Raw genomic sequence first — 22,931 nt, 5'->3', positions numbered from 1 at the left:
ACTTGGATGCCCCAACTCCTCCATCCACCCATCTCAGCCACCCTGGCTGGAGTCTCCCATCGCAACTTAGGTCACACCAAGGACTGACCACGCCTCTTCCAGAACACAAATTTATTTGGCATTTGGGTGAAATGGTTCTCACAGCATCTTAAGAAAAGGATTAGTGCCAACCCAACCAAAAATAAACCCAAACTAAAACCCTTAGTGAAAGGAGAACATAAAAAACAGGCATCGAGACAATGTACAGTATCAACTCCTTCCTCCACCAGGTAAGTCGGGTCCTGGAGGAAGAGGCCCCTCCCAAGAGCCTGGCCTGTACCTCTGGGAGCCCAGTCAATCACAGGAGCACAAGAGTCCCAGCTCGGGTTGGCCTTGGGATTCTTCATCAGACCCTGGAGCAGTTAGAACTTAACAAAGGGCGGCAATTGGACAGGAGGCCAAGGGCAGCCAGGCAGACCCCGGCTCTCCCACCTTGTTCCCCTCACAACCGCCCTCCAGCAGAGCTCACTCCTAGGCACCAGCTCCTGCACACACGGCATGCAGGCCTCTGTGCAGCCCAAGGACCCCAGTGGGCTGAGCACCCTGGTGCTGGGACAGAACCCTGGCCAGTCCAGAAGCGGGCCCACCATACTTCAGGCCACCTCCTCAATGCCTCCTGCATGCCTGATTGGCCCCAGCAGTCCTTCGGTCCCCAAAGGGAGCTCCCCAGTCCCAGACATCTTGTGCCAACTGCCCTGTCCTCAACACATGGTTCTGAGGCCTGGGCCAGAGACAGGGGAGCTGTGAAGGACTCTCGGCTGTTGAAGTCAGGCCCCTATGTGCTCCACTGGGATAGTCACTCCAAAGCAGACACGCTCAGGACACTCACCTGGCACGAGTAAGACCTGTGGCTGCTGCTCTAGACCTCGGCTCCCCTGAGCCCAGCACGCTGGAAGCACAACACACTTCCTGCTTTGTCTTCAGCAGCCAACGTGGGGCACACGTGCCCAGGGTGTATTCTTGAAGGATCAGCCCTATGGCAAGGGGAGCTCAGGCCTGTTTGGCATGCAGCCCGCCTGAGTCCTGCCTCCAGCACTCTGGATCCTGCGAGCCTAGACAGGCAGTTCAAAATTCACACCTCTGGCCGGCTTAAGGGATGACAGTTCTGTGGGGCAACTCAAAAATCTCATTCCATACTGGAAGAACACAATGGGTTTCCAATGGGAGAGTGTGAGAACATGCCTAGGACTGGACTGTGCCACCGAGGTCTGTCACCACAAAGCACCACAGAAACACCCACTTCTAGTCAACCCTCCTGTCACTGCATGCTGGTCTGGAAGAGCTACAAGGGGGACCTGGAGCAGGGCTCCATGCTCTCAGCCAAGGGGCAGAGGTGCAGACCTGGCCACACCTCAGTGCCACCAAAGATGCCATGGCTGGCCTGGGAAACTGGGGATCCAAGGCCGAATTCTGGCATACTGCCACCACCTGCAAAACTTGGACACAGATTTACACACACACACAGACACACGCGTACACACAGAAAGAAAAGATCCAGACATTCAACGTAGAAAAGATATGGATGTGCTAAAAATCGCACAGAACCCGCTTAATCTCCAAACCTCAGAAATGCTAAAAGCCCCGTGTCAGGAGACAAGACCACTGCCCAGGAGCAGGCAACAGGGTCCCTTGGTCAAAAGGCCCCTGGGCAGGGAACCCAGCACCCCGAGCTGCTGAGGATGGGAAGGTGGCATGCGGCCACTGGGCACTCGGCTCAGTGGTGGTGGTGTGCAAGTGGACTTTCAGGAGATGGACACAGCCCAGGGCATTAATTTCAGCCACCCCTCCCCCCAAAGAAACAACCCTTTATGGCACAAACAAGATAGGGTGGGGGGGGGCAGACCAGACCCACGAGCAAATTCAATAGGAGTGGGGGGCTCCAGAGGGTAGCGGACTGGCTGGCTTAGCCCCCAACCCCCAGAGGAGGACCCAGGGCCAGGACACTCATGCGTGGCTAGGGGCCTTGGCCCAGCTCCAGGGCTGCCTCTTGAGGGAGCCATGCACAGCAATGCTGGGGAGAAAAATGGCAGGGTAGGGCCAGGGCCCCCTGGCACAGAACTGGGCTTCACAGAGACCTAGCTTGAAAGACAGAGTGGAGCGTTCAACTTCCTTCCAAGACCCCCTCTGAGGGTCTTGGGCACCAGAGGCCCAGGCCAGCCCCCAACCCAGGGTAGGGTCACCCTTGATGTTCATGGCTGGGCCGGGGGGTATCCTCAGAGCGGCCACTATAGTAACCTCCAAGGGCATCTACCCTGAGGCAGACCAACCACCCAGACAATACTGACAGTCCACAAACACAGTGGTGCCTGGAAGTGCCCCTCCTGAACAGTGGCTAGCGAGGTACACATGGCAGCCCCAGGGCTCAGTGGCTGGTTGGCAGGCTCCTCTGGATGGCATGCTGCAGCGAGCAGGCCCACCAAAGCCAGGTGTGGTCTGACTCCCACCCGTGCCCACAGTGCCTTCTTTGTTCCCTACTTCTGAAACGTGTGGTCTGAACAAACTTCGTCATTCTTCTGCCGTTTGGAAAGAAAAAGACAGGGACCCAAAGCTAAGCATGTTTTTGGAGCTCTCAAGGAGACTCGGTGCAGGTGTTTGCTCCCTCGGGAGGTCGGTGTGGTCTCTACTCGCACATGCACGCCGTCAGCGGGTGTGCGGCAGTGCAGCTGGGTCCAGACTCACTTGGGGGCCCCTCACATCTCCCACAGGGATCAGTGTTTTCTTGTCAGCAAAAAGGTGCTCTCTGCCCACTGGGGCCGTGGGCTGGGCCATCCTCTACACCACGGTATTGAGGGAACTGCGGCTGTGGCGGCCGCCCCCTGGCAGCGCCTCTGTCGCTGGGGTGCTCCCACTCTGGGTAGGGTCAGGGGGCACAAGCAGGGCACTGCTGCTGTCGGCTGAGTCTTCCAGGTCTGCCAGAGAGGCCCCTGTGGCAGGCACAGGGTGCTCCAGGCGCCGGGGTGATGCACCTTCACCGCCACCATCTCCTGGGGTTGGCGGCCTGGCCTCTGCTGGCTCAAAGGCATCGTCGTCTGCAGGGAGACAAAAGGGAGTCAGCAGGATGGCAGGCCTGGCACGGGGGAAGATGGTGGGCTGCACAGAACCAGGGGCTACTTCTCCTGCCTGAATGCTCCCGCGGTGGTGGGAGGAGGGGGAAGCTGTGCTCACCCCCAACTTTTGCCACCTGGCCCGGTGCAAGGCGCAGGGGTACAGTCGTGAGCAAGCCATGGCAATGTGATATGGAGGGACAGGCTTTGACAGAGTCCACGGAACAAAGTTGGGGGAGAGGGAAAGTCCTCTCAGACTTGTTGGAGGTTGAAGCAGGGCTCATGTGACACAAGGGAGTTACTGGGCCGGATGTGGGCAGGCGGAACGGGACACAGCCCCCAGAAAAGGTGCTGTGGCTGGAATATGGGGATGAGAATGTAGAAGACAGAACCAGAGCAGACAGCTCCACAAACCTTACCGGGGTCTGTAGAAATCTCTGGTTTGAGGGAGGCTCTGTGGCAGCCCATTCCTTTCAGCGTGCCTGCTCCTTATTATTCCGGCTTTCTCCAAAAGCTCAAGGCATGGGGGCCCCGGTTTCCTGGCTGGCTCCGCCCCAGCCTCAGCAGTCCTGTTACCTGCCCCAGGGAGCAACTGCTCCCTCACAGCCTGCTCCATGCAGCCATCTGGGACCCGCTACCCCCCAGCAGCATCCCTGGCAGGAGCCTGTTCTACCCCGACCCCCTGGACGGCAGACTGAGACAAACTGTGTGTGCAGGGGTCAAATCCAGGTCTTGCCTGCACACCACAGAGAAGCAGTACTAGCAAACAGGCCCAACAACACAGCGGCGCTGGCCCCACAACACACATTCTGCTGTGCTGTGTGGGTGTGCAAGGAGCCAGGCAAGGAGTGCAAGGAGTGGGGCACTGCCTGCTGTCGTACCGCAGGGGGTTGTGTGCATGTTAGAGGGTGTTAACATGTAGGCAAACGGGATGGGACACCTGAGCTGCACATCAGGGACAGGAACAAGCTGGGCAATGGGTGAGGAACCTGACATTCCCTCTGTGCTACACAGACCTGTGAGGAATGATCTTCCACAGGAGCAGATGGACAAAAGACTTAAGCAGTAAGGCCAACATCACAGAACCAGTGCTTTCTTCCCATTTCACAGACAGGAAGGAATGTCACAAAGGCATCTCTAACAATTACCACATATGCACATGTGTCTTTGTGACCCAGCAGTTGGCTCTGGGCAGGCACCTGGAAGACCTGGGCCAGTCCTATCCCCACAACCGCCAACACCCGGCTCCCCATCTCTCCATACTGCCCAGCTGAGTGTGCCCCAAGGGCTGCTTGCTAACAGGTGTTCGTGGGAGGAAGGCAAAGGGCAGCATGGCCACTGCCCATGGTCATCTGCATGTACAACCCTGGGAAGAGCCTGCCCACCAACAGGTGGTTCCACCTTAAATGGAAAGTCAAAAAGAAGCAGAAGGCCAAGAAAGAAGTGGAGGTTCAGGGTCCTGTGTACTGGGGAGGAGGACCAGTGAGCCTCTGGCTGCAAAGAGGATGGCCAGTGATGTGCTGCTCCCTGTCCCTGGGAGGGAAGCACCTGCAGGGTCGTAGAACACGCTGTCGGGGTTAATGGACGCCTCATAGGGCGGCGGTGGATCATCAGGCTGGTCGATGTCTGGGTACTTGTATGCGGTGTAGGGAGGAGGAGGGTCGTGGAAGTGGAACGTGCCGCCTTCTCCATCGTCAGAAAGGTGTAGGGGCGTGAGGCCGGTGCCGAACCCGTCTGGGCCATAATCAAAGCCGGGGATCCTCCGGCCGAGGTTGAAGTGGTGCACTGAGCAACAGCAGGGAGAGACGAGCAACAGCTGAGTCACCCAGAGGCCCACGGCATCTGACATCCCGACTGTCACACTTGTGTGCCCAGCTGCCCACATGAGAGCCCTGAAGCTCTGATGCGGACCCCCCTCCTTCAGAAAGTCCCTGCCCCTCACCCATGTGCAACCCATCATGACATCCTGCCACTTGCACCGCCCAGTCCTCACCACACCTCTCCAGCTCGAGTGTCTTTGTAGATGACTAGGTGAAAACTGAGGGTCTGTGGAAGGGCTGTGCTCTGAGGCCCCCAACTGCAGCTGGCACAGTCCCTTTGTATTCCTACCACCTTGATTTGGGGCCCTCCCCGGAGGGTCTGTACCCATCCCACTGCTCCCCACACAGACTGGGGACTGGGCGCTAGGGAGCACGGCTTGCTCACTGACACAAGGTGATTCCAGAAGCTCTACGGAGGGCACAGGCCACAGCAGAGAACTCTCTTGCTGCAGTGAACTTGGGCTGAGGAGGGCCAAGTCACACTCTAAGCTGCCTGACAGTCACGGGCGTCTGCTGCTCTGCCCTCTCTGCCCACGGCAGGTGGCCCCACTCATGGTCCAGGCCGTCAGAAAAGGTAACATCAACTATCTAAACATACAGCGGCAGCTGCCTGTCCTGTTTCAAGGTCTGGAGGGCCGGGGAGCCTGGGGGCAGCTGGCACTGAGGGCACACCCCTCCCTCCACACATCCACGGCCTGATTTTGGGTCCCAAGGACAGCTCCTCTAGTTTCCCAGGTGTGCACTCAGCCCAGGAGCAGGTGAGTGGGTGGGACAGGGACACCCCACCAGGGCTACACCCTCTTGCCTGTTCCCTTGCCCCCCTTCCTACTTCCAGTACCCTCTCACCCTAAAGAGGACACAGCCCAGAGCAGGGCCCCTGCTGTGGCTATTATAGGTAGGGCCAAGCACACTCACAGTTTGCTCCAATCAGGGACTCAATGCGCTCCCGGCGCCTCTGGCGAAGCCGGTGGACCATGAAAAGCAGAAGCGACAGGATGAGGAAGGAGGAGATGCAGCTAACGATCAGACGCATCCCACTGGCCATGGAGTCAAACAGGCTGTTGCCATCTGTTACAAGGAGAGGAAAGAAATCGGCTGTTCTCAGAAAAGGAGAGCCTGATCCCCAGTGCTTAGTGCTACGGGAAGGCCACAGCCCTCCACCACCAGGCATCTATGTGGAAAAGGCAACTTGCTTCCTGATTCCCTGCACTTGACGTCTTAGGAGAGATGGGAAAAATGAAAACAGCTGAAAGTCAAGAATACTGTGGTTACATCAAAGGAGAGAAGCAAATCATGGGCCAGGAAAGATGTTTTACCTTCCAGTCTAGCACTCCTAAGTGCCAGGCAATGCGCCCCTTCTGCCTAAAAGCTGGCAGGTGCTGTGTTATGGGCCCCTGTGTCCCCAACCATATAGTACAAAATCGGGCAGATATGACCGAGCCACTGGACTCTAGACCAGGGATGCTCACCTGGGCGACTCTGCAACTTCCAGGGAACATTTGGCAATGCCTGGAGACTCTTTTTCATCAACCACTTGAGGGGTGGAGGCACTACTGGCATCTAGTGGGTAGAGGCCAGGGATGCTGCTCAACATCCTGCTATGCACAAGAAAGCCCCACATCACAGCACTCGGCCCCAAATGTTGACAATTCCACCCTGCCTTACCCTGGCGCACACCGGTGCTGGTTAGGTGCTTGCTATGGAGCTGCTGTGGGTAGGGCAGAGATGATGATCATGGGATGAGGGGTGAGGGAAGAGAACTTGCACTGGCTGAGTGCCTACCGTGTGACGGACACCTCCAGGGGCTCCTACCTAGACGAGATGAGCCACTCACACCAAGTCACAGAAGAGCAGAACCAGGAAGTGGTCCCAGGAACACCTGCCTCCACAAACCCAGAGGGAAGGCCAGGGAGGCTTCAGTGCAGGGAGGGGGGCAGGCACAGCGAGGAAGTGACCTATAGCCACTGGAAGCAGGACTCTGTGTGGGTGTAAGGGCCAACAACTATTGTATCAATCCATACCAATGCAGATGGTCAGAGCTCACACTTGCCCTCCTCCCACGGGAGCCAGAAAGCTTCCCTCAAAGCTGCATTTATTGCTGACAACACTTGGGAAGTAAATATGTGGAAATGATACATTCTCTCACCAATTAGCTGCTTTTTTTGGTGCCTCTGATCCTCTTCCAGACTCAAGGGAACATTTTGTCTCTGTCTGTGGGAGGAAGTCTGTCAGCCCAGGGGGCTACTAACATGTCTATTAATTGGTGGTCAGCTCAGAGATCCCAAGGGAGCACCTAAAGGAGCAGCCCCTTTGCAATGACTCTTAATCACTTCTAAAATAAACCCAAGGACACAGTCACGGTCCCTGACCATTCCTCCATGATGATTACCAGGAAGGAGGAAGCATCTCCTAGAAGAAAGTCACCTGCAGTCAGACACAAAGATGACAGCACTGTTCTAGGGTCAGAAGCCAGAGATCCCTGGGGACTCGCCACAACTGGTCCCTCCATGGGGCTCTGGACAGTACCAGACGGGGCTGTGTTCTGTCTTCCAGGCTACTGGTCCTTAGTTAACCCTTGGGCCCCAGAGGACATGTCTTGCTGGGGAAGATGCTGTTGCAACTGAAGGTGCCCTGAAGTTCACCTGGCCTGGCCCTTTGTCTGATGCTTGAGTCATCCCAGGTCCTTTTCACGCAGCTGCCCAGTCTGTGCATGAAGAACTTCAGTGATCAGGAACTTAACCATTTCACTGAGCTTGGTTACATGGTTAATGGTTTCAAATCTCCGTCAGAGATGGCAGGTGAAACAGAAGCTCAGCAGGAATCAGAGGCCAATGCCCTGGATTCTAACGTGGGCTCTGCTCCTGGCAGCTGTTCTGCTGGGCACCTCGTCTCACCTCTTGGGAGCCTTGTGACCCCAGGCTTCCCCAGGGCACCAGTGCAGGACGGGAATGGAGAGCACCAGTTGCTCTGTGCCTCAGCCACCCACAGAGCTGGCAATTCTGTTATTTTCATCTTCCATTAGGTGTGGTGGCCCAAGTGCATTCAATTTGTTTCCCTAGTGACCAGTTGAACACCTTTTCAGCTGTTTGGCTGCCATCATGTGTCTTCTTTGGTGAAGTGTCATATTAAATCTTTTCCCCACTTTTAAAAAAAAAAAAGTTTATTTATTTATTTTGAGAAAGAGAGAGAGCATGTCTAGGTGCAAGAGGGGGTGGGGCAGAGAGAAAGGCAGAGACAGAATCCCAAGCAGGCTCCGCACTGTCAGTGCAGAGCCCAATGTGGGGCTTGAACCCACAAACTGTGAGAGAGACCATGACCTGAGCTGAAATCAAGAGTCGGATGCTCAACTGAGCCACCCAGGCACCCCTCCCCACTTTTTAATAGGGTGGTTTGTTTTCTTATTATTGGGGTTTGTAGAGTCTTTATATACTCTGAATACAAGACTCTGTCTGACTTGTGTTTTGCAAATATTTTTTCTCTGCTCGTGGCTCATCTTTTCATTTCCTTAAGCAACTTTTTTTTTTTAATATATGAAATTTATTGTCAAATTGGTTTCCATACAACACCCCGTGCTCATCCCAAAAGGTGCCCTCCTCAATACCCATCACCCACCCTCCCCTCCCTCCCACCCCCCATCAACCCTCAGTTTGTTCTCAGTTTTTAACAGTCTCTTATGCTTTGGCTCTCTCCCACTCTAACCTTTTTTTTTTTTTTTCCTTCCCCTCCCCCATGGGTTTCTGTTAAGTTTCTCAGGATCCACATAAGAGTGAAACCATATGGTATCTGTCTTTCTCTGTATGGCTTATTTCACTTAGCATCACACTCTCCAGTTCCATCCACACCTTAAGCAACTTTCAAAAGCAGAAGTTTTCAATTTTGCTGAAGTCCAATTTATCAATTTTTCTTTTTTGGATCATGCTTTTGATGTCAGCTATAAATGTTGCCTATCCCAAGGTCACAAAGATTTTTGTTTTCTTTTAACAGACTTTATTTTTTTAGAGCCTATATTTTCTTCTAGAAGTTTCTGAATTTTGAGTCAATTAAAAAAATTTTTTTAATTTAAGTTTAATTAATTATTTATTTATTTAGAAAGAGAGAGAGAGAGAGAGAGAGAGAGAATGGGAGAGCAGGGGAGGGGCAGAGAGAGAAGGAGAGACAGAATCCCAAGCAGGCTCTGTACTGTCAGCACAGAGCCCGATGTGGGGCTTGATCCCATGAACCACGATCATGACCTGAGCCGAAATCAAGAGTCAGATGCTTAACTGACTGAGCCACCCAGGTGCCCCTTAAGTTAATTTTTATACATAGTAGAATGTGTAGTTAAAGGTATGTATGTGTATATATGTGTGTGTATGTTTGCATATGGATGTCAAATTTTCCAGCACCATTTGTTGAAAGATTATCCTTTCTCTATTTAATTGTTTTTGTACCCTTGTCAAATATCAGTTGACCATACAAGTGTGGGACTATTTCTAGACTCTATTCTAGAGTCCACTGATCTATATATCTCTTGATAATACTGCAATGTTTTGTTTACCAGGACTGTACACTAAGTTTTAAATCAGGTACCATGAATCCTCCAACTTATTAAAAACTGTTTTGGCTATTCTAATTCCTCTGCCTTTCTACATAAATTTTAGAATCAGTCTGTCAATGTCTGCCAAAATTTTGGTTGGAACTGCACTGTATCCATAGATAATTTGGGGGAATTAACTGTATAATGATACTGAGTCTTATGATCCATGAACATGGTACACCTCTCCTTTTATTTACACCTTTGATTTCTTTCATCAGTATTTTATGATTTGTAGCATACAGACTGCACATATTGGTAGGGTTTATACCAAGGATTTCATGGTTTTGGTACTACTGTAAATGGTACTTTTCTTAGAAATTTCAATTTCCAACTGTTCATAGGCAGTATATATAAAAACAATGTAGTTTTATATATTGACCTTGTATCTGGAGACCCTGCTAAAGACACTTATTAGTTTTGGTATCTTTCCTGTAGATCCTCTGGGATTTCCTATGCAGACAATCATGTCATCTACTAAAAAAGATTATTTCACTTTTCTCTTCTGGTCTGGATACCATTTCATTTTCGGCATTGCCCTTAACCTCTTGAACAACCCTAAACAGAATAAGAGCAGATATCCTTACCTTATTGAAGGGGATACTTTCCCAAAGTCCCCAGTTTGGGTGGCAGTGTCTCTGTCCTTTTTGGAATACAGGCATTTCCCAGGAGAAAATGCTCCAACCTGGGAAGCAGTCAGGAGCCTGCAAAAGTAAGGCTGAAGCAAGAGGCAAGGAGAGGCCCTGGATAAGCTGCTCTGGCAGCACAGGAGAATGGCCTACAGCAGCTATGGTCTCATCCAGAGGCCCTGAAAGCCCTGCTCTGCTGAGAAGTCCTCAGGGTTGGTTAGGCTCTACAGGCCTTATATATGTCTAATCATTCTTACAAAGCTTGGATGGAGAGGTAAGGCAACACTGGTAGACTCCTAAGAAATGGAATGAGAAGTCCAGATGATGTGACTTGTGAAAACCAGAGTTTGACCCATGTGGAAAATAAGTGAGTTGGAGGCTCAGAGTGATGTGGCCAGGACACAGACCTGGTAAACAATGAACAGGTGCTTGTCAGAATCCCATAGGAATTCATCCTACACAAGAGGTAGCATCTACCATGTGGGATAGGGAGGCCCAAGTATACTTTCACTGAACTCCATGTTCCCTGATGGCTCCATATCTGATTGCACGTTTGGGACGTGTGCCAGAGTGCCCCATTTGGCTAAATCTCAGATACCGCTGACATTACTTTGCCCTCTCCCCAGAAGCCTTCCTGGCATGCAGAACATTGACAGCTCTCTACTCAAGGAGAGCTTTTGTTGTTGTGGCCCTCACGGGCTAACTCTAGCTGTTGCACCAGCACTAGGCAAACCAGTATCTCCTTCACAGGGGCCCTGGAGGTTGGAGATGGCCTCCCTGCCCTGCCCAAGCTGTTCATCTACAGGGTCCACAAGCTCAGGAACGGCCACAAGTCCCTGCTCTCTCATATTGCAGCAGCCAAGATAAAAAACAAATTCATGCTTTTGATTTACATTTCTCTTAAGATCATGAATTTACAGAGATGCCAACTGCACTGGTGTGGAGAACAATCCAGCATGCTGTATGGAGTGTGATGCCCACTCATGGTCCTACAGATTACGTTGCTATCTGTTGCTCTTTAGTGTGTGTGTGCATGGAAAAGGAAGGAAGAGGGTTATCCAGAGACCACATGCCTACATAGTGTCTAACCACAAAGCACCACCTGGTAGAAAGGAGTTTTCTCTTGAAATTGAGAATAATATTTAATCTTTTTCTTGAAGATTTTAACAGTAAAAATCGAGGACTATAAGCAGTAAAAAGTGTCATTATCCTCCAGATCACCATAGCCAAGAAAGAGCTCAAGTAGGGACATAAGTCTTGAGAAAGACAGGCCAGGTCTGAAGCTATCATTTACAACTGATTCATGAACAGACACACACTCAAGTTCAAGTTCACTGGTGCACAATACCTATTACCTGAGAGCTGACATGAGCCAACTTGAGAGGTGGCAGTTAGAGGAAGCTGGGTCATAGGACACACACATGCCCACAAGAGTAATTGGCCAGTTCTGTGAACAAATGCTGCCACTGCTGCTATGCCATGTGCCATGAGCTCTCATAAGTCCCCACCACTGAGAAAGCAAAAATACATGTAGGTTCCAGCTTGGAACAGGGAGGCTGACTCGTGACCCACCATCAGTCTCACCTGGGTCCAGGCACATGAACTTGCAGCACTCCTTGGGGTCCTTGCGGTACTGCTGGCAGCCCTGGGGTCTCTCACAGAGGGCAGCCACACACATCTCAGGCTCCCCACCGTGGCAGGTGCAGCTCAGGCATGGGTCGTCTCCTTTGGGGGTGAAATAGAACCCTTCATCCACCACATTGTCCTTGATGTCAACACATGTTTGACCTGCAACAAACCAAACACACACATGCCTATTACATATGCATTATCAGCAGGAGCCCTGACTCTCTCCACCTGGGGGGCAGATGACAACAGAGGAGTGGCAAGATCAACCTGGGAGCCCTCCCAGTGCTGGAGTGTGTGAGTCTGCCCCATGGCCGCAGGGAGTGGCTATCTGAGAAAGGTCACTACAGCTCACTATTAGGACAAAGCACACCTGGCCATGAGCCCAGACAGCTATGAGAGAGAAGAGTGCTAGATTCCGGGGAAAAGCCCATGGAGAAGGGTTTGCTTTTAAGTGTTTGCCTAAGCAGTTTACTTAGAGGCTTCCTCAACTTTAAGATGCAGCTGCCGTGTCTATTAACCATTTTGTGACACATTTGAGAATGTGTCTCAAATGAGTCTCCTGAGAAGCTGCTGGTTCTGCTTGTGAAGACAGTTCACCAGTCCTAAGGCAGACACATTGAACTGTATGCAGAGCTGACCTGGGGCTAGAGGAAGAGAAATAGCCATGGCCAGAGACAAGAGGGAGTTGAGAAGTCAGACTTTTTCTTCCAAAGTCAGCAAGCAGACACAACAGATGCCTGGGGGAAGGGATGAGTGATGAGGCAGGGGCAGTTCTCCAAAAGATACATGCTCGGTGAAAAGCAAAGGGACATAAGAAGTCTGTTTCAGTGTCTAAATGGAATAGAGATGTCTAGAAAAACTCATCAGAAATCCCACAACCAGGGGCTGTGCCTCACTTTAAGACTGGCTACATAACTCATGTGGTCAGAAATCTACATAACTCATGTGGTCAGAAATTTTCAGGGCAAGAAACTCACGTAGAATTGTTCTCTGCTAGAAGAGAAAAAGAATGAAGAAAAATGAGCAGCCTTCAGAGAAATGCAGGACACCATCAAGTGCACCACCACAGACAAAACTAAAGTACCAGAAAGAGAAGAGAGTGGAAAAAGAAGAAATATCTGAAGAAATAAGGGCTGAAAACCTGACGAATTCATTGAAAAATAAAACCTATATATGTAGGAAGCATAACAAACTCCAAGTTGGATAAATGCACAAAACCTAAACACATCCGACACATCATAGTAAAAGTGCTAAAGCTGGAGAAACGGTGAAAATCTTAAAAACAGCAAACCAGAAATGACTTGTTACTGATAAGGGGACCCTCAAAAGACTAACAGCTGACTTCTCAGCAGAAAGAACAGAGGCAAGAAGGCAGTGGGTAACAGAACAATGGTGCTCAAAGAAAAAACCGTCAACTAAGAATCCCATATCCAGCAAACCCAGCTTTCCAAACTTGACAGCAAAATAAAGACTTTCCCCAGAGAGACAAGACCCGAGAGAATTTGTTGCTTTCACACTCACCTTACAAGAAATACCAAAGGAAGCCATTTTTTTAACCCCCCCCCCCCAAGGGAAGTTCTTCAGGCTAAAAGCAAGTGACCCTCAGAGAAGAATTTGAGTCCATACAAAAAAAAAAAAAAAAAAAAAAAAACCACCAGAAAAGATAATTATGTAATTATGAAAGACAATATAAATGAGTATTTTTTTCCTCTTAACTGACTGAAAAGGCAATTCTATAAAATACTGTCTTTATATAATGTTGTATTGGGCTTCTAACGTATAGAAATGTAATGTATGTGTTTGCCAATAAAGCCCAAAGAAGGTGTGTGGAAGCAAAGCTGCTGTGGGCTAATAAAATGACTGGAGGTGATAATTAATAACCACGTATTGTTGGTTTATAACACTAACAGACCTAATGTATGTAATAGTATTACTATAGAAAAAGGGAAAGGAAATGGAGTTATACAGAGGTAACATTTCACATATCACTGAAATGAACCTTGCATCGATCTGAATAAAATATATATGGCAAAATGCATATGTATACGTACATGGAATTAGTGGTTATAGTTGCACTTACCTGTGAATAAACTAAAGTGCTGAATGGTATACTTTAAATGGGGGAATTGTAAGGTATAGAATCTTGGATTGAGAGTAACTTGTTTTGCGAGTGTTCCACAAGACTAGCAAACATTTCTAATAAATTTTAACTTGATAAACAAATGATAACTTGCAATACGATACTGAATGTCACATGATCACAAAAAGAGTCAATGGTTCTTCTAGCTCTTTCTCTCCCTGCAGGATTGTGGGTGATCATATCCTATGCTCAGACGCTCTGTCTCAGGCCATGGTGTTTGCAGTAATCGGTGATTTTTCAGAATGTTGGAAGGTGCCCACACTGGCACTACTGTATTTTTTGTCACTTCAAAGCACCTATGGACAGTCCTTTGCTTTTCCATACAAGAATATGCTTAGGAATGCCTTGCTTCATTCTAGGTCAGGCTGCCTGCAGATACAGACCCTTTCTTTTCCTGCCTTATTGCCAGTTACATTAAATACAGTATATGACAAGAGTTTATTAATACTGTACTGTAGTCAACATCTGTGCGAGCATATGCAATGGCTCCCATGCAGAAAAAGATTCCATTGAGGCAACAGATAACAGTGATTCTGTTAGTGATAATGAAAGTTACCTTACATGATAACCCTCCTCTCTCCTGTCTCCCTCACACCATCCATGAAAGTTTTCAAAGGTAAGTGTAGGTTAATTTATTTTTCTTTATATTCTGTGTTTTATTATTCTGTACTATATTATAGCATTGTAATAATATTTATATGAATATTTTTGGGTTGCAGAACAAATCACCTGAGTTTCCATGATTTCTTATGGAGAAATACACTTTGATATACAGTGCTTTGGATTACGAGCATGTTTCTGGAACAAATTATGCTTGCAAACCAAGGTTTTACTGTGTGTGAATTTTCTCTCGATAAAGATGTTAAAAAAAATGATGGCTGAGATCTTTCCATAATTAATCAAACACATATATCCCCAGGGGTCCTAAAAGGACAAATAAGAATAAATCAATAACAGTGTGATGAAATCTCAGTGTATCAACAAAGAGAAACTCTCAAAAGCAACAAGAGAGATGAATATTACCTACTGTTCTGTGTTCCTTTAGGTAGGCCAGTCAGGTGTGGCCACAAGAGAAGCGACAAGGGAGGCACAGGAAAACAAAGAGTATTATACTCATAGGTCCTGAACCGACAGAGTCCTTGCATGCCAAGAGGGATCACACAGGAAGAGCACCAAGAGTGCTGCTCAACCAAGTGGGTGGGGAGCAGAGAAGGAGCGAGGACCCACAGCAAGAGCTTTACTGGGGGTCAGGGCAGAGAACACAAGTAAAAGCATGAGGGGATTTCACTGGGGCATTTGAAACGTCACTAGGTCACAGACAGGGAAGGACAAGAATGGGAACTTATGGCAGAAGCCAACCTTATTACACTGGGGCCCCTGGCCACCTGGATGGGGTGCTCATAGCAAGTAATAAGTTTTAAAATTTATAATGCACCTACAAGGAAAACCAAGGAAAGGTATACAACAGTTCAGAACAAGGACGGGCAGAAACAATAAAATAACATCTTCAAAGTTTTGAGAAAAAGTAACTGTTAACCTACAAATCTATACCCAGATAAACTAACATTCAGGATTGGAGGCAAAAATTACAGACTTTTCACACAGAGAGTAACAGAGTGTAACACTAACAACACAACCTCTTCTCAAAGAGCTGCTGAAGAATACATTTGAGAGATAAAAAGCCAAACGCAGAAAGAAGTGGGGTGCAAGAGGAAATAATAAATAAGAAACTGATAAACATATGAGCAAATATATATATAAATGCTAACTTCATAAAACAACAAGTGATTCATTTAAGAAGTGTTGAAACAGGGGTGCCTGGGTGGCTCAGTTGGTTAAGCGTCCAACTCTTTTTTTTTTTTTTTTTTTTAATGTTTGTTTATTTCTGAGAGAGAGAAAAAGAGAGCCAGCAGGGGAGGGGCAGAGAGAATCAGAAGAAGAATCAGAAGCAGGCTCCGGGCTCTGAGCTGTAAGCCCAGAGCCCAATGCAGGGCTCAAACCTACAGACCGCAAGACCATGACCCGAGCTGAAGTCAGAGCTTAACTGACTGAACTACCCAAGCGCTCCTCTTTTTTTAAAGTTTATTTATTTTGAGAGAGAAAGAGGGAGAGCTTACACATGTAAGCAGGGGAAGGGCAGAGAGAGAGGAGGAGAGAGAATCCCAAGCAGGCTCCATGCTGTTAGTGCAGAGCCCAGTGGGGGGCTCCACCTCATGAACCATGAGATCATGGTTCTGAGGCGAGATCAAGAGTCAGACACTAAACAGACTGAGCCACCCAGGTGCCTCAAGCATCTGACTCTTGACTTCAGATCAGGTCATGGGATTAAGCCCCATTTCTGGCTCTATGCTGACAGTGCCAAGCCTGCTTGGGATTCTCTCTCTCTCTCTCTCTCTCTCTCAAAAATAAGCATAAAAAAAATAAAAGAAATGTAAAACAAAGTAAAACAAAAGTAACAGACAACATGTATACCCATACTTGAAGCTGGGGACCAACTAGAGCTAAAGCAATATAAGGTCTTTGTATTAACCAGGTGGAAGTTAGAGGCACTGTCTTTAGATTTAAAAAACAAATTAATTATGCCCTTTAAAAAATGTAAGGATAGGGGCACCTGGGTGGCTCAGTTGGTTAAGCGGCCGACTTCGGCTCAGGTCACGATCTCACAGTCCGTGAGTTCGAGCCCCGCATCGGGCTCTGTGCTGACCGCTCAGAGCCTGGAGCCTGTTTCAGATTCTGTGTCTCTCTCTCTCTCTGACCCTCCCCTGTTCATGCTCTGTCTCTCTCTGTCTCAAAAATAAAATAAACGTTAAAAAAAAAAATGTAAGGATAACCACTAACAGGAAAGGCGGATATAATTTCTGAACCAGTATAAGAAAAAAAGAGACTAGAGAAAAGTTGATTAATCTCATATGAGTCAGTAAAAGATTTAAAAAAAACAAGCAAAATTCTGGGTAAAGAGCACAGAACAAGGTGCTAAAATCAACTTGAAGACTTAATTAAAAGAGTACAAAAAGACATATTAAAAGGAAGCTTGAACAAAAATATTATGTAATAATAAAAATAGTTCATATATATTGAGAGCTTTATGCCAGGGACTATTCTTTGCACTGAGCATATGCTAACTATCTGTCCCAACAACACAGAGAGGTGGGTGCTCTACTACCCCCTGGTTCCTAATGTGGAACCCAAGGACAGAGCTCAAGAAATTGCCCAAAGCCAAATCTGGATTTAGTCTGGCTATCTATTAAGCCTCTTAACACCATTTTGTAGCTACCACTAGAAAAGAAGTAAGACTTTAAGCAAAGCTAACAAAAACTACTATGGATAAAAACGGATTGTTAACATCATGATAAAGAGGTTCAATTCATCAAAAAGATATAATAATTATGAATATTTATGCCCCCAGTAACATGATCTCAAGACAAATAAAGCTAAAATTAGAGAATCATCAGGGAAGAATGGATAAATCCACATCCACAGCGAGAGATTCAAAATATATCTCTTTTTAACAATTGGTGTATCATGCAACCAAAACAGACCTGAACAATCCAAGAGTTTAAGCACATATGGAACAGTAACAAAAATTCTAACAAAAGAACATGGGAATGACTTCCTGGAAAGGAGAAATATACTGACTAGTTAGGGATAGGAAGCATCTTCTGGAGGTTGGGAATATTCCACATCTTGATTTGGGAAGTGGTTATACATGTGTACAAATTCATGAAACTTGCATTTAAGGGAAAACTTTGCATACAGGGAAACTAAACTTTAAATGCCTTATGTTGGAAAAAACTAAAAATTAAGGAGATAAGGATCTAACTCTAGAAGATGGAAAAAGAAAAGGGTAAACTTAACAAAAGTAAAAGGATAGAAATTGACAGCAGAAAATAATAGCACAGAAAACACATACACAACAATGACAATCAGTTACTATCCAAAGCTGGTTATTTACAAAGATGAATCAAAGAGTCAAATCTTCCATAAGACTAATCAACGAAAAAGGAGGAAAGCATAAATATTAGGAACCAGGGGAGCCTGATGGCTCAGTTAAGCGTCTGATTCAGGCTCAGGTCATGATCTCGCGGTGAGTTTGAGCCCCACGTTGGTCTCTGTGCTGACAGCTCAGAGCGTGGAGCCTGCTTCACATTCTGTGTCTCCCTCTCTCTCTGCCCCTCCCCTACTCATACTCTGTCTTTTTCTGTCTCAAAAATAAATATTAAAAAAACAAAAGGAATAAAAAGAAGGTCATAATAATAAACATGAATGTTTCAAAAATCTTAAGAGAATGCAGAGAGAATTATATGTACAAAAATGAATTGGAAAATGTAGACATATAGGCAATGCCATTGATAAATAGGACTTACCAAATTGACTCAAAAAGAGCCAGAAAACTTGAGTATGTCCATAATCATTAAAACAACTAAATTAGTATCAAAGATCTATATCCAAAATACACACACACACACACAGACACACACACACACACACACACACGTCTTAGCTCTGTTCACTGAAAGGGCATGAAAGTCATGAGCATAACTAGTGCCTAGGTCCTTTAAGGCTCTTTGGAAAAAGTTTGAGTCCAGAGAGTACAAGATGAACTAGAAAAAGAAAGCAAACAGAAGGAAATAATGAAGAGCAATAATCAAGTGAAATGGAAAAAAGAGAAAAATCAATGAATCAAAAAGCTGCTTCTTTAAGAAAATCAACCAAATCGATAAACCTCTCTCAAGACTGACAAAATCAAAATGGGAGAAACACAGATTATCAAGAGCAAGAATGAAACAGGGATTATTACTATAAATCCTGCAACCATAAGAAGGTTAATAAGAGAATACTATGTATAACTCTATGCTCATAAATTTGAATACTTACAAGAAATGAATCAATTCTTTGAAAACCACAAACTATCAAAAATTCACTCAACATGAAACAGACAATCCAAACTGTCTTATAACCATCAAATAAGTTGAATCCATAATTTAAAAACTCCCTGCAAAAGAAATCTCAGGCCCAATGGTTTCACTGGAGAATTCTACCACAAGTGGGTACGGTTATAAAGGAATAATAGGGAGGATCTTTATGATGTTAGAACTACTCATATCTTGACTATGTTACAGGAACCTACACAAGTAATAAAATTCTATAGCGCTCTCTCTCTCTCTCTCTCTCTCTCTCTCTCTCTCTCTCTCTCACACACACACACACACACACACACACACACACACACACACACACAAATGAGTACAAGTAAAACTAGAGATGTCTGAGTAAGTCAGTGGATTGTGTCCAAGTCAATATCCTGGCTGTGATATTATACTATAGTTTTGCAAAATGTTCCCATTTGGGGAAATCAGGCAAAATGCATAAGGGATCTCTCTGCCTTATTTCCTTTAAATGCATCTGAACCTACAGTATCTCAATAAATAACGTCAAAAAAAAGGGGGGGCGCCTGGACGGCTCAGTCAGTTAAGCATCCGACTTCAGCTCAGGTCATGATCTCACTGCTTTTGTGTTCGAACTCTGCATCGGGTTCTGTGCTGATGGTTTAGAGCCTGGAGCCTGCTTCAGATTCGTGTCTCCATCTCCCTCTGCCCCTTCCCCACTCACACTATGTCTCTCTCAAAATTAAATAAATATTTTTTTAAAAAGCCAGCATAAATGGATCAAATTAAGCATAAAAATAATGGTACTGATGAATCATAACCCAGCTAATGTAATAAAAATCCAAGAGTGCATTCTAATACAAATAAAGAAATTAATCAATGGGGGAAAGGGGAATGCTTTTCCTTACAAAAGAATGCCAACTAGTAAATATGGAAGAAATGAAAGAGTTAGAAAATTGCCAATACATGCTTAACAGCAGTGGGTACAAGTTTGATGAGGAACAGGAATTTTACATAGTTTCAAAGTATCTCTCCACATATTATTTATTAATTTAAAAAAGGGAAAAAGCGGAACTTCACAGTGGAAAAATCTGGCAGGCATAACTTTAATCCAGGGATCAAAGTTAATGTCACCAACATCAGGGCAAAGTGACACCATATGCCTCATGATTTGATATATCTAAGAAGCTAAATACACAGACAATGGCCAGCCATACATGACAACAGAGCTCTGACCCACCACTTCTGCAGCAATCAGCCCAGAACATTCAGGATTTGGTCAATGACTGCCAGCTTCCCTGCTTTTCCTTCCACACTTCCAGGGCAGGAACCAGCAGAGAAAGCCAAATATGCTCCTCAAACCAATCACCTCAACTGGCTGGCTTTTTTTTTTTTCAATTTTTAAATGTTTTTTTATTTTTGGGGGTGCCTGGGTGGCTCAGTCGGTTAAGCATCCAACTTCAGCTCAGGTCATGATCTCACAGTCCATGAGTTCGAGTCCCACATCGGGCTCTGTGCAACAGCTCAGAGTCTGGAGACTGCTTTGGATTCTGTGTCTCCCTCTCTCTCTGTCCCCCACTCCTTGTGCTCTGTCTCTCTCTCTCTCTCTCTATCAAAAATAAAAATTAAAAAAAATGTTTTTTATTTTTAAGAGAGACAGAGCACGAGTGGGGGACAGGAAGAGAGAGAGGGAGACACAGAAACAGTAGCAGGCTCCAGGTTCTGAGCTGTCAGCACAGAGCCTGACGTGGGGCTCAAACCCATAAACTATGAGATCATGACCTGAGCTGAAGTCGGACGCTTAACCGCCTGAGCCACCCAGGTGCCCCTCAACTGGCTGGCTTCTAGTCAGCTTGCTCCCAGTTTCCCATGCCAATTGCCTCCAAGGAGGCACACACCAGGAGCCTTTAGGGCACTGGTGAAAACCCCCAGGTGTTGGATCCACAACTCCAGCTGGAGGCGGGACAGATGCACTTGTGAAGCCCACACACTCTAGGACATCTGCAAGAGACAGACTCTCTGAAGAATGGCCCAAAGGGAAGATCTAAAGCAGAAGGGAGAGCAGACATTAAGAGCCCTCTGGAAAACCAATCCACCCAGACACAAGGAATCTACTGAATATGAAGGCTGGGGAGTATGGAGGGTATCCACAGTACAGCCCAAATCCTGCCCAGACTGATCCCCGCCACCATTACTGTAAAGACTCTTCTACACAAAAGTCCTATCAGAAGGAAAGAAAGGCAAGGAGCGCCTGGGTGGCTCAGTTGGTTAAGCAACCGACTTCAGGTCAGGTCATGATCTCACAGTTTGTGAGTTCGAGCCCCGCATCTATGCTGACAGCTCAGAGCCTGGAGCCTACTTCAGATTCTATGTCTCCCCCTCTCTCTACCCCTCCCCTGCTCACGCTCTGTGTCTCTCTGTCTGTCAATAATAAACGTTAAAAAAAAGAAAAGGCAGATAACATACATGATGGAAAATTTAGCAGAGAGATGAAAACTCAAGAATCAAATAGAAACACTAGAAATGAAAAACAGACAAAATGTAAAAAACAAACAGGTGAGGGGTGCCTGGGTGGCTCAGTCAGTTAAGCATCCGACTTCGGCTCAGGTCATGATCTCATTGGGAGTTTGAGCCCCGCGCTGGGCTCTGTGCTGACAGCTCAGAGCCTGAAGCCTGCTTCAGAGTCTGTGTCTCCTTCTCTCTCTGCCCCTCCCCACTTGTGCTCTGTCTCTCAAAAATAAATAAATGTAAAAAAAAAAAAATTATTAAAAAAAACAAAAACAAAAAAACCCCCAAAGAGGCGAAAAATGCCATTAGTGGGCTTATCAGCAGACTCGACACAGTAAAACATGGAAAGAAACAGTAAAACATATTAATAGAATTACTCAAACAGAGGCACGCCTGGGTGGCTCAGTCAGTTAAGCATCTGATTCTTGATTTTGGCTCAGGTCATGATCTCATGGTCGTGAGATCAAGCCCCACACTGACTCCTTGCTGAGCATGGAGCCTGCTTAAGATTCTCTCTCCCCTTCCCTCTGCCCCTCTTTTTTACCACTGGTGCATGCACGCTCTCTCCCTCTCTCTCTAAACAAACAACAACAACAACAACAACAAAAAACCAAAAAAAAAAAAAAAAGAAAAAAAGAAAAACCCAAAACAGAAAACAAAACAAATTACTCAAACTGAAAGACAAAAAGGAAATTAAAGAAACACTATAACTAAATGCAGTGCATGATTCTGGACTGGATCCTGGACCAGGAAAAAAAAAAAAAAGCTCTAAAGTATATTATTGAAACAACTGACAAAACGGTCATAACAAATTATAGATGACTGTAGAGCACCATACCCATGTTAAACGTCCTATTTTGATCATTGTGCTGCAGTTTTGGAAGAGTGTGTCCTGGTTCTTAGGAACACGATAATTATTTAGGCCTCGAGGGCATAATATCTTCAATTTACTCTCAAATGGTTCAGAAGAAATATGCTGAGAAAAAATGATGAGCAAACATGGCAAAATACAAGTAATTAGTGAATCTATGCAGGGGGCATATGAGAGGAAGTTCTTTACACCATTCTCACAACTTTTCCCTAAGTTTGAAATTACAGTGGACCCTTGAACAATGCAGGGTTTAGGGGCGCTGACCTCTGCATAGTTGAAAACCCATGTATAACTGCTGTCTCCCCAAAAATGTATGTACTAATAGTCTACTGTTGACCCAAAGTCCTACTGATAACATGATCATTAATACATATTTTGTATATATATTAAATACTGTATTCTTACAATAATCTGGAGAAAAGAAAATGTTAAGAAAATCATAAAAGAAACTATGTTTACAATAGTGTTACTGTATTTACTGAAAAAAATCCATGTATCAGCGGATTTAAACCTGTGTTGTTCAAGGATCATCAACTGTGTATCAAGAATTTTTTTTGATTATTTATTTTTGAGACAATGCGAGAGACAGAGTGCAAGCAGTGGAGGGGCAGACAGAGGGAGACACAGAATCTGAAGCGGGCTCCAGGCTCCGAGCTGTCAGCCCGGAGCCTGACGCAGGGCTCGAACTCACAAACCATGAGATCATGACCTGAGCCTAAGTCGGAAGCTTAACCGACTGAGCCACTCAGGCGCCCCTCAACTGTGTATCTAAATACCAAATTAGAAAATCAC

At 46.4% G+C, this 22,931-nt stretch overlaps 1 protein-coding gene across 3 annotated transcripts in view; it reads right to left on the bottom strand.

Annotated features, from left to right (window-relative positions):
- Positions 1–96: 96 nt before the first annotated feature.
- DGCR2 (DiGeorge syndrome critical region gene 2) overlaps positions 97–22,931 on the bottom strand; it is a 99,262-nt gene continuing 76,427 nt past the window's right edge. For 2 of the 3 annotated variants that reach the window (XM_042962753.1, XM_007091582.3), the window contains exons 7-10: positions 11,690–11,893; positions 5,819–5,971; positions 4,632–4,868; positions 97–3,068 (exon numbers count right to left, since the gene is read on the bottom strand). In XM_042962753.1, coding sequence (XP_042818687.1) covers positions 2,812–3,068; positions 4,632–4,868; positions 5,819–5,971; positions 11,690–11,893 — 851 coding nt within the window. In that variant the 3' untranslated portion in view covers positions 97–2,811. Of the gene's footprint in view, positions 3,069–4,631; positions 4,869–5,818; positions 5,972–6,372; positions 6,464–10,063; positions 10,195–11,689; positions 11,894–22,931 lie in introns of all 3 variants that reach the window. The other variant, XM_042962750.1, reaches the window with a different exon arrangement.

This window comes from Panthera tigris, chromosome D3, assembly GCF_018350195.1.
Source record: "Panthera tigris isolate Pti1 chromosome D3, P.tigris_Pti1_mat1.1, whole genome shotgun sequence".
NCBI classification, from domain to species: Eukaryota; Metazoa; Chordata; class Mammalia; order Carnivora; family Felidae; genus Panthera; species Panthera tigris.
The sequence above is the reverse complement of the archived record's forward strand: the minus strand, read 5'-3'. Positions and strand labels throughout refer to the sequence as shown.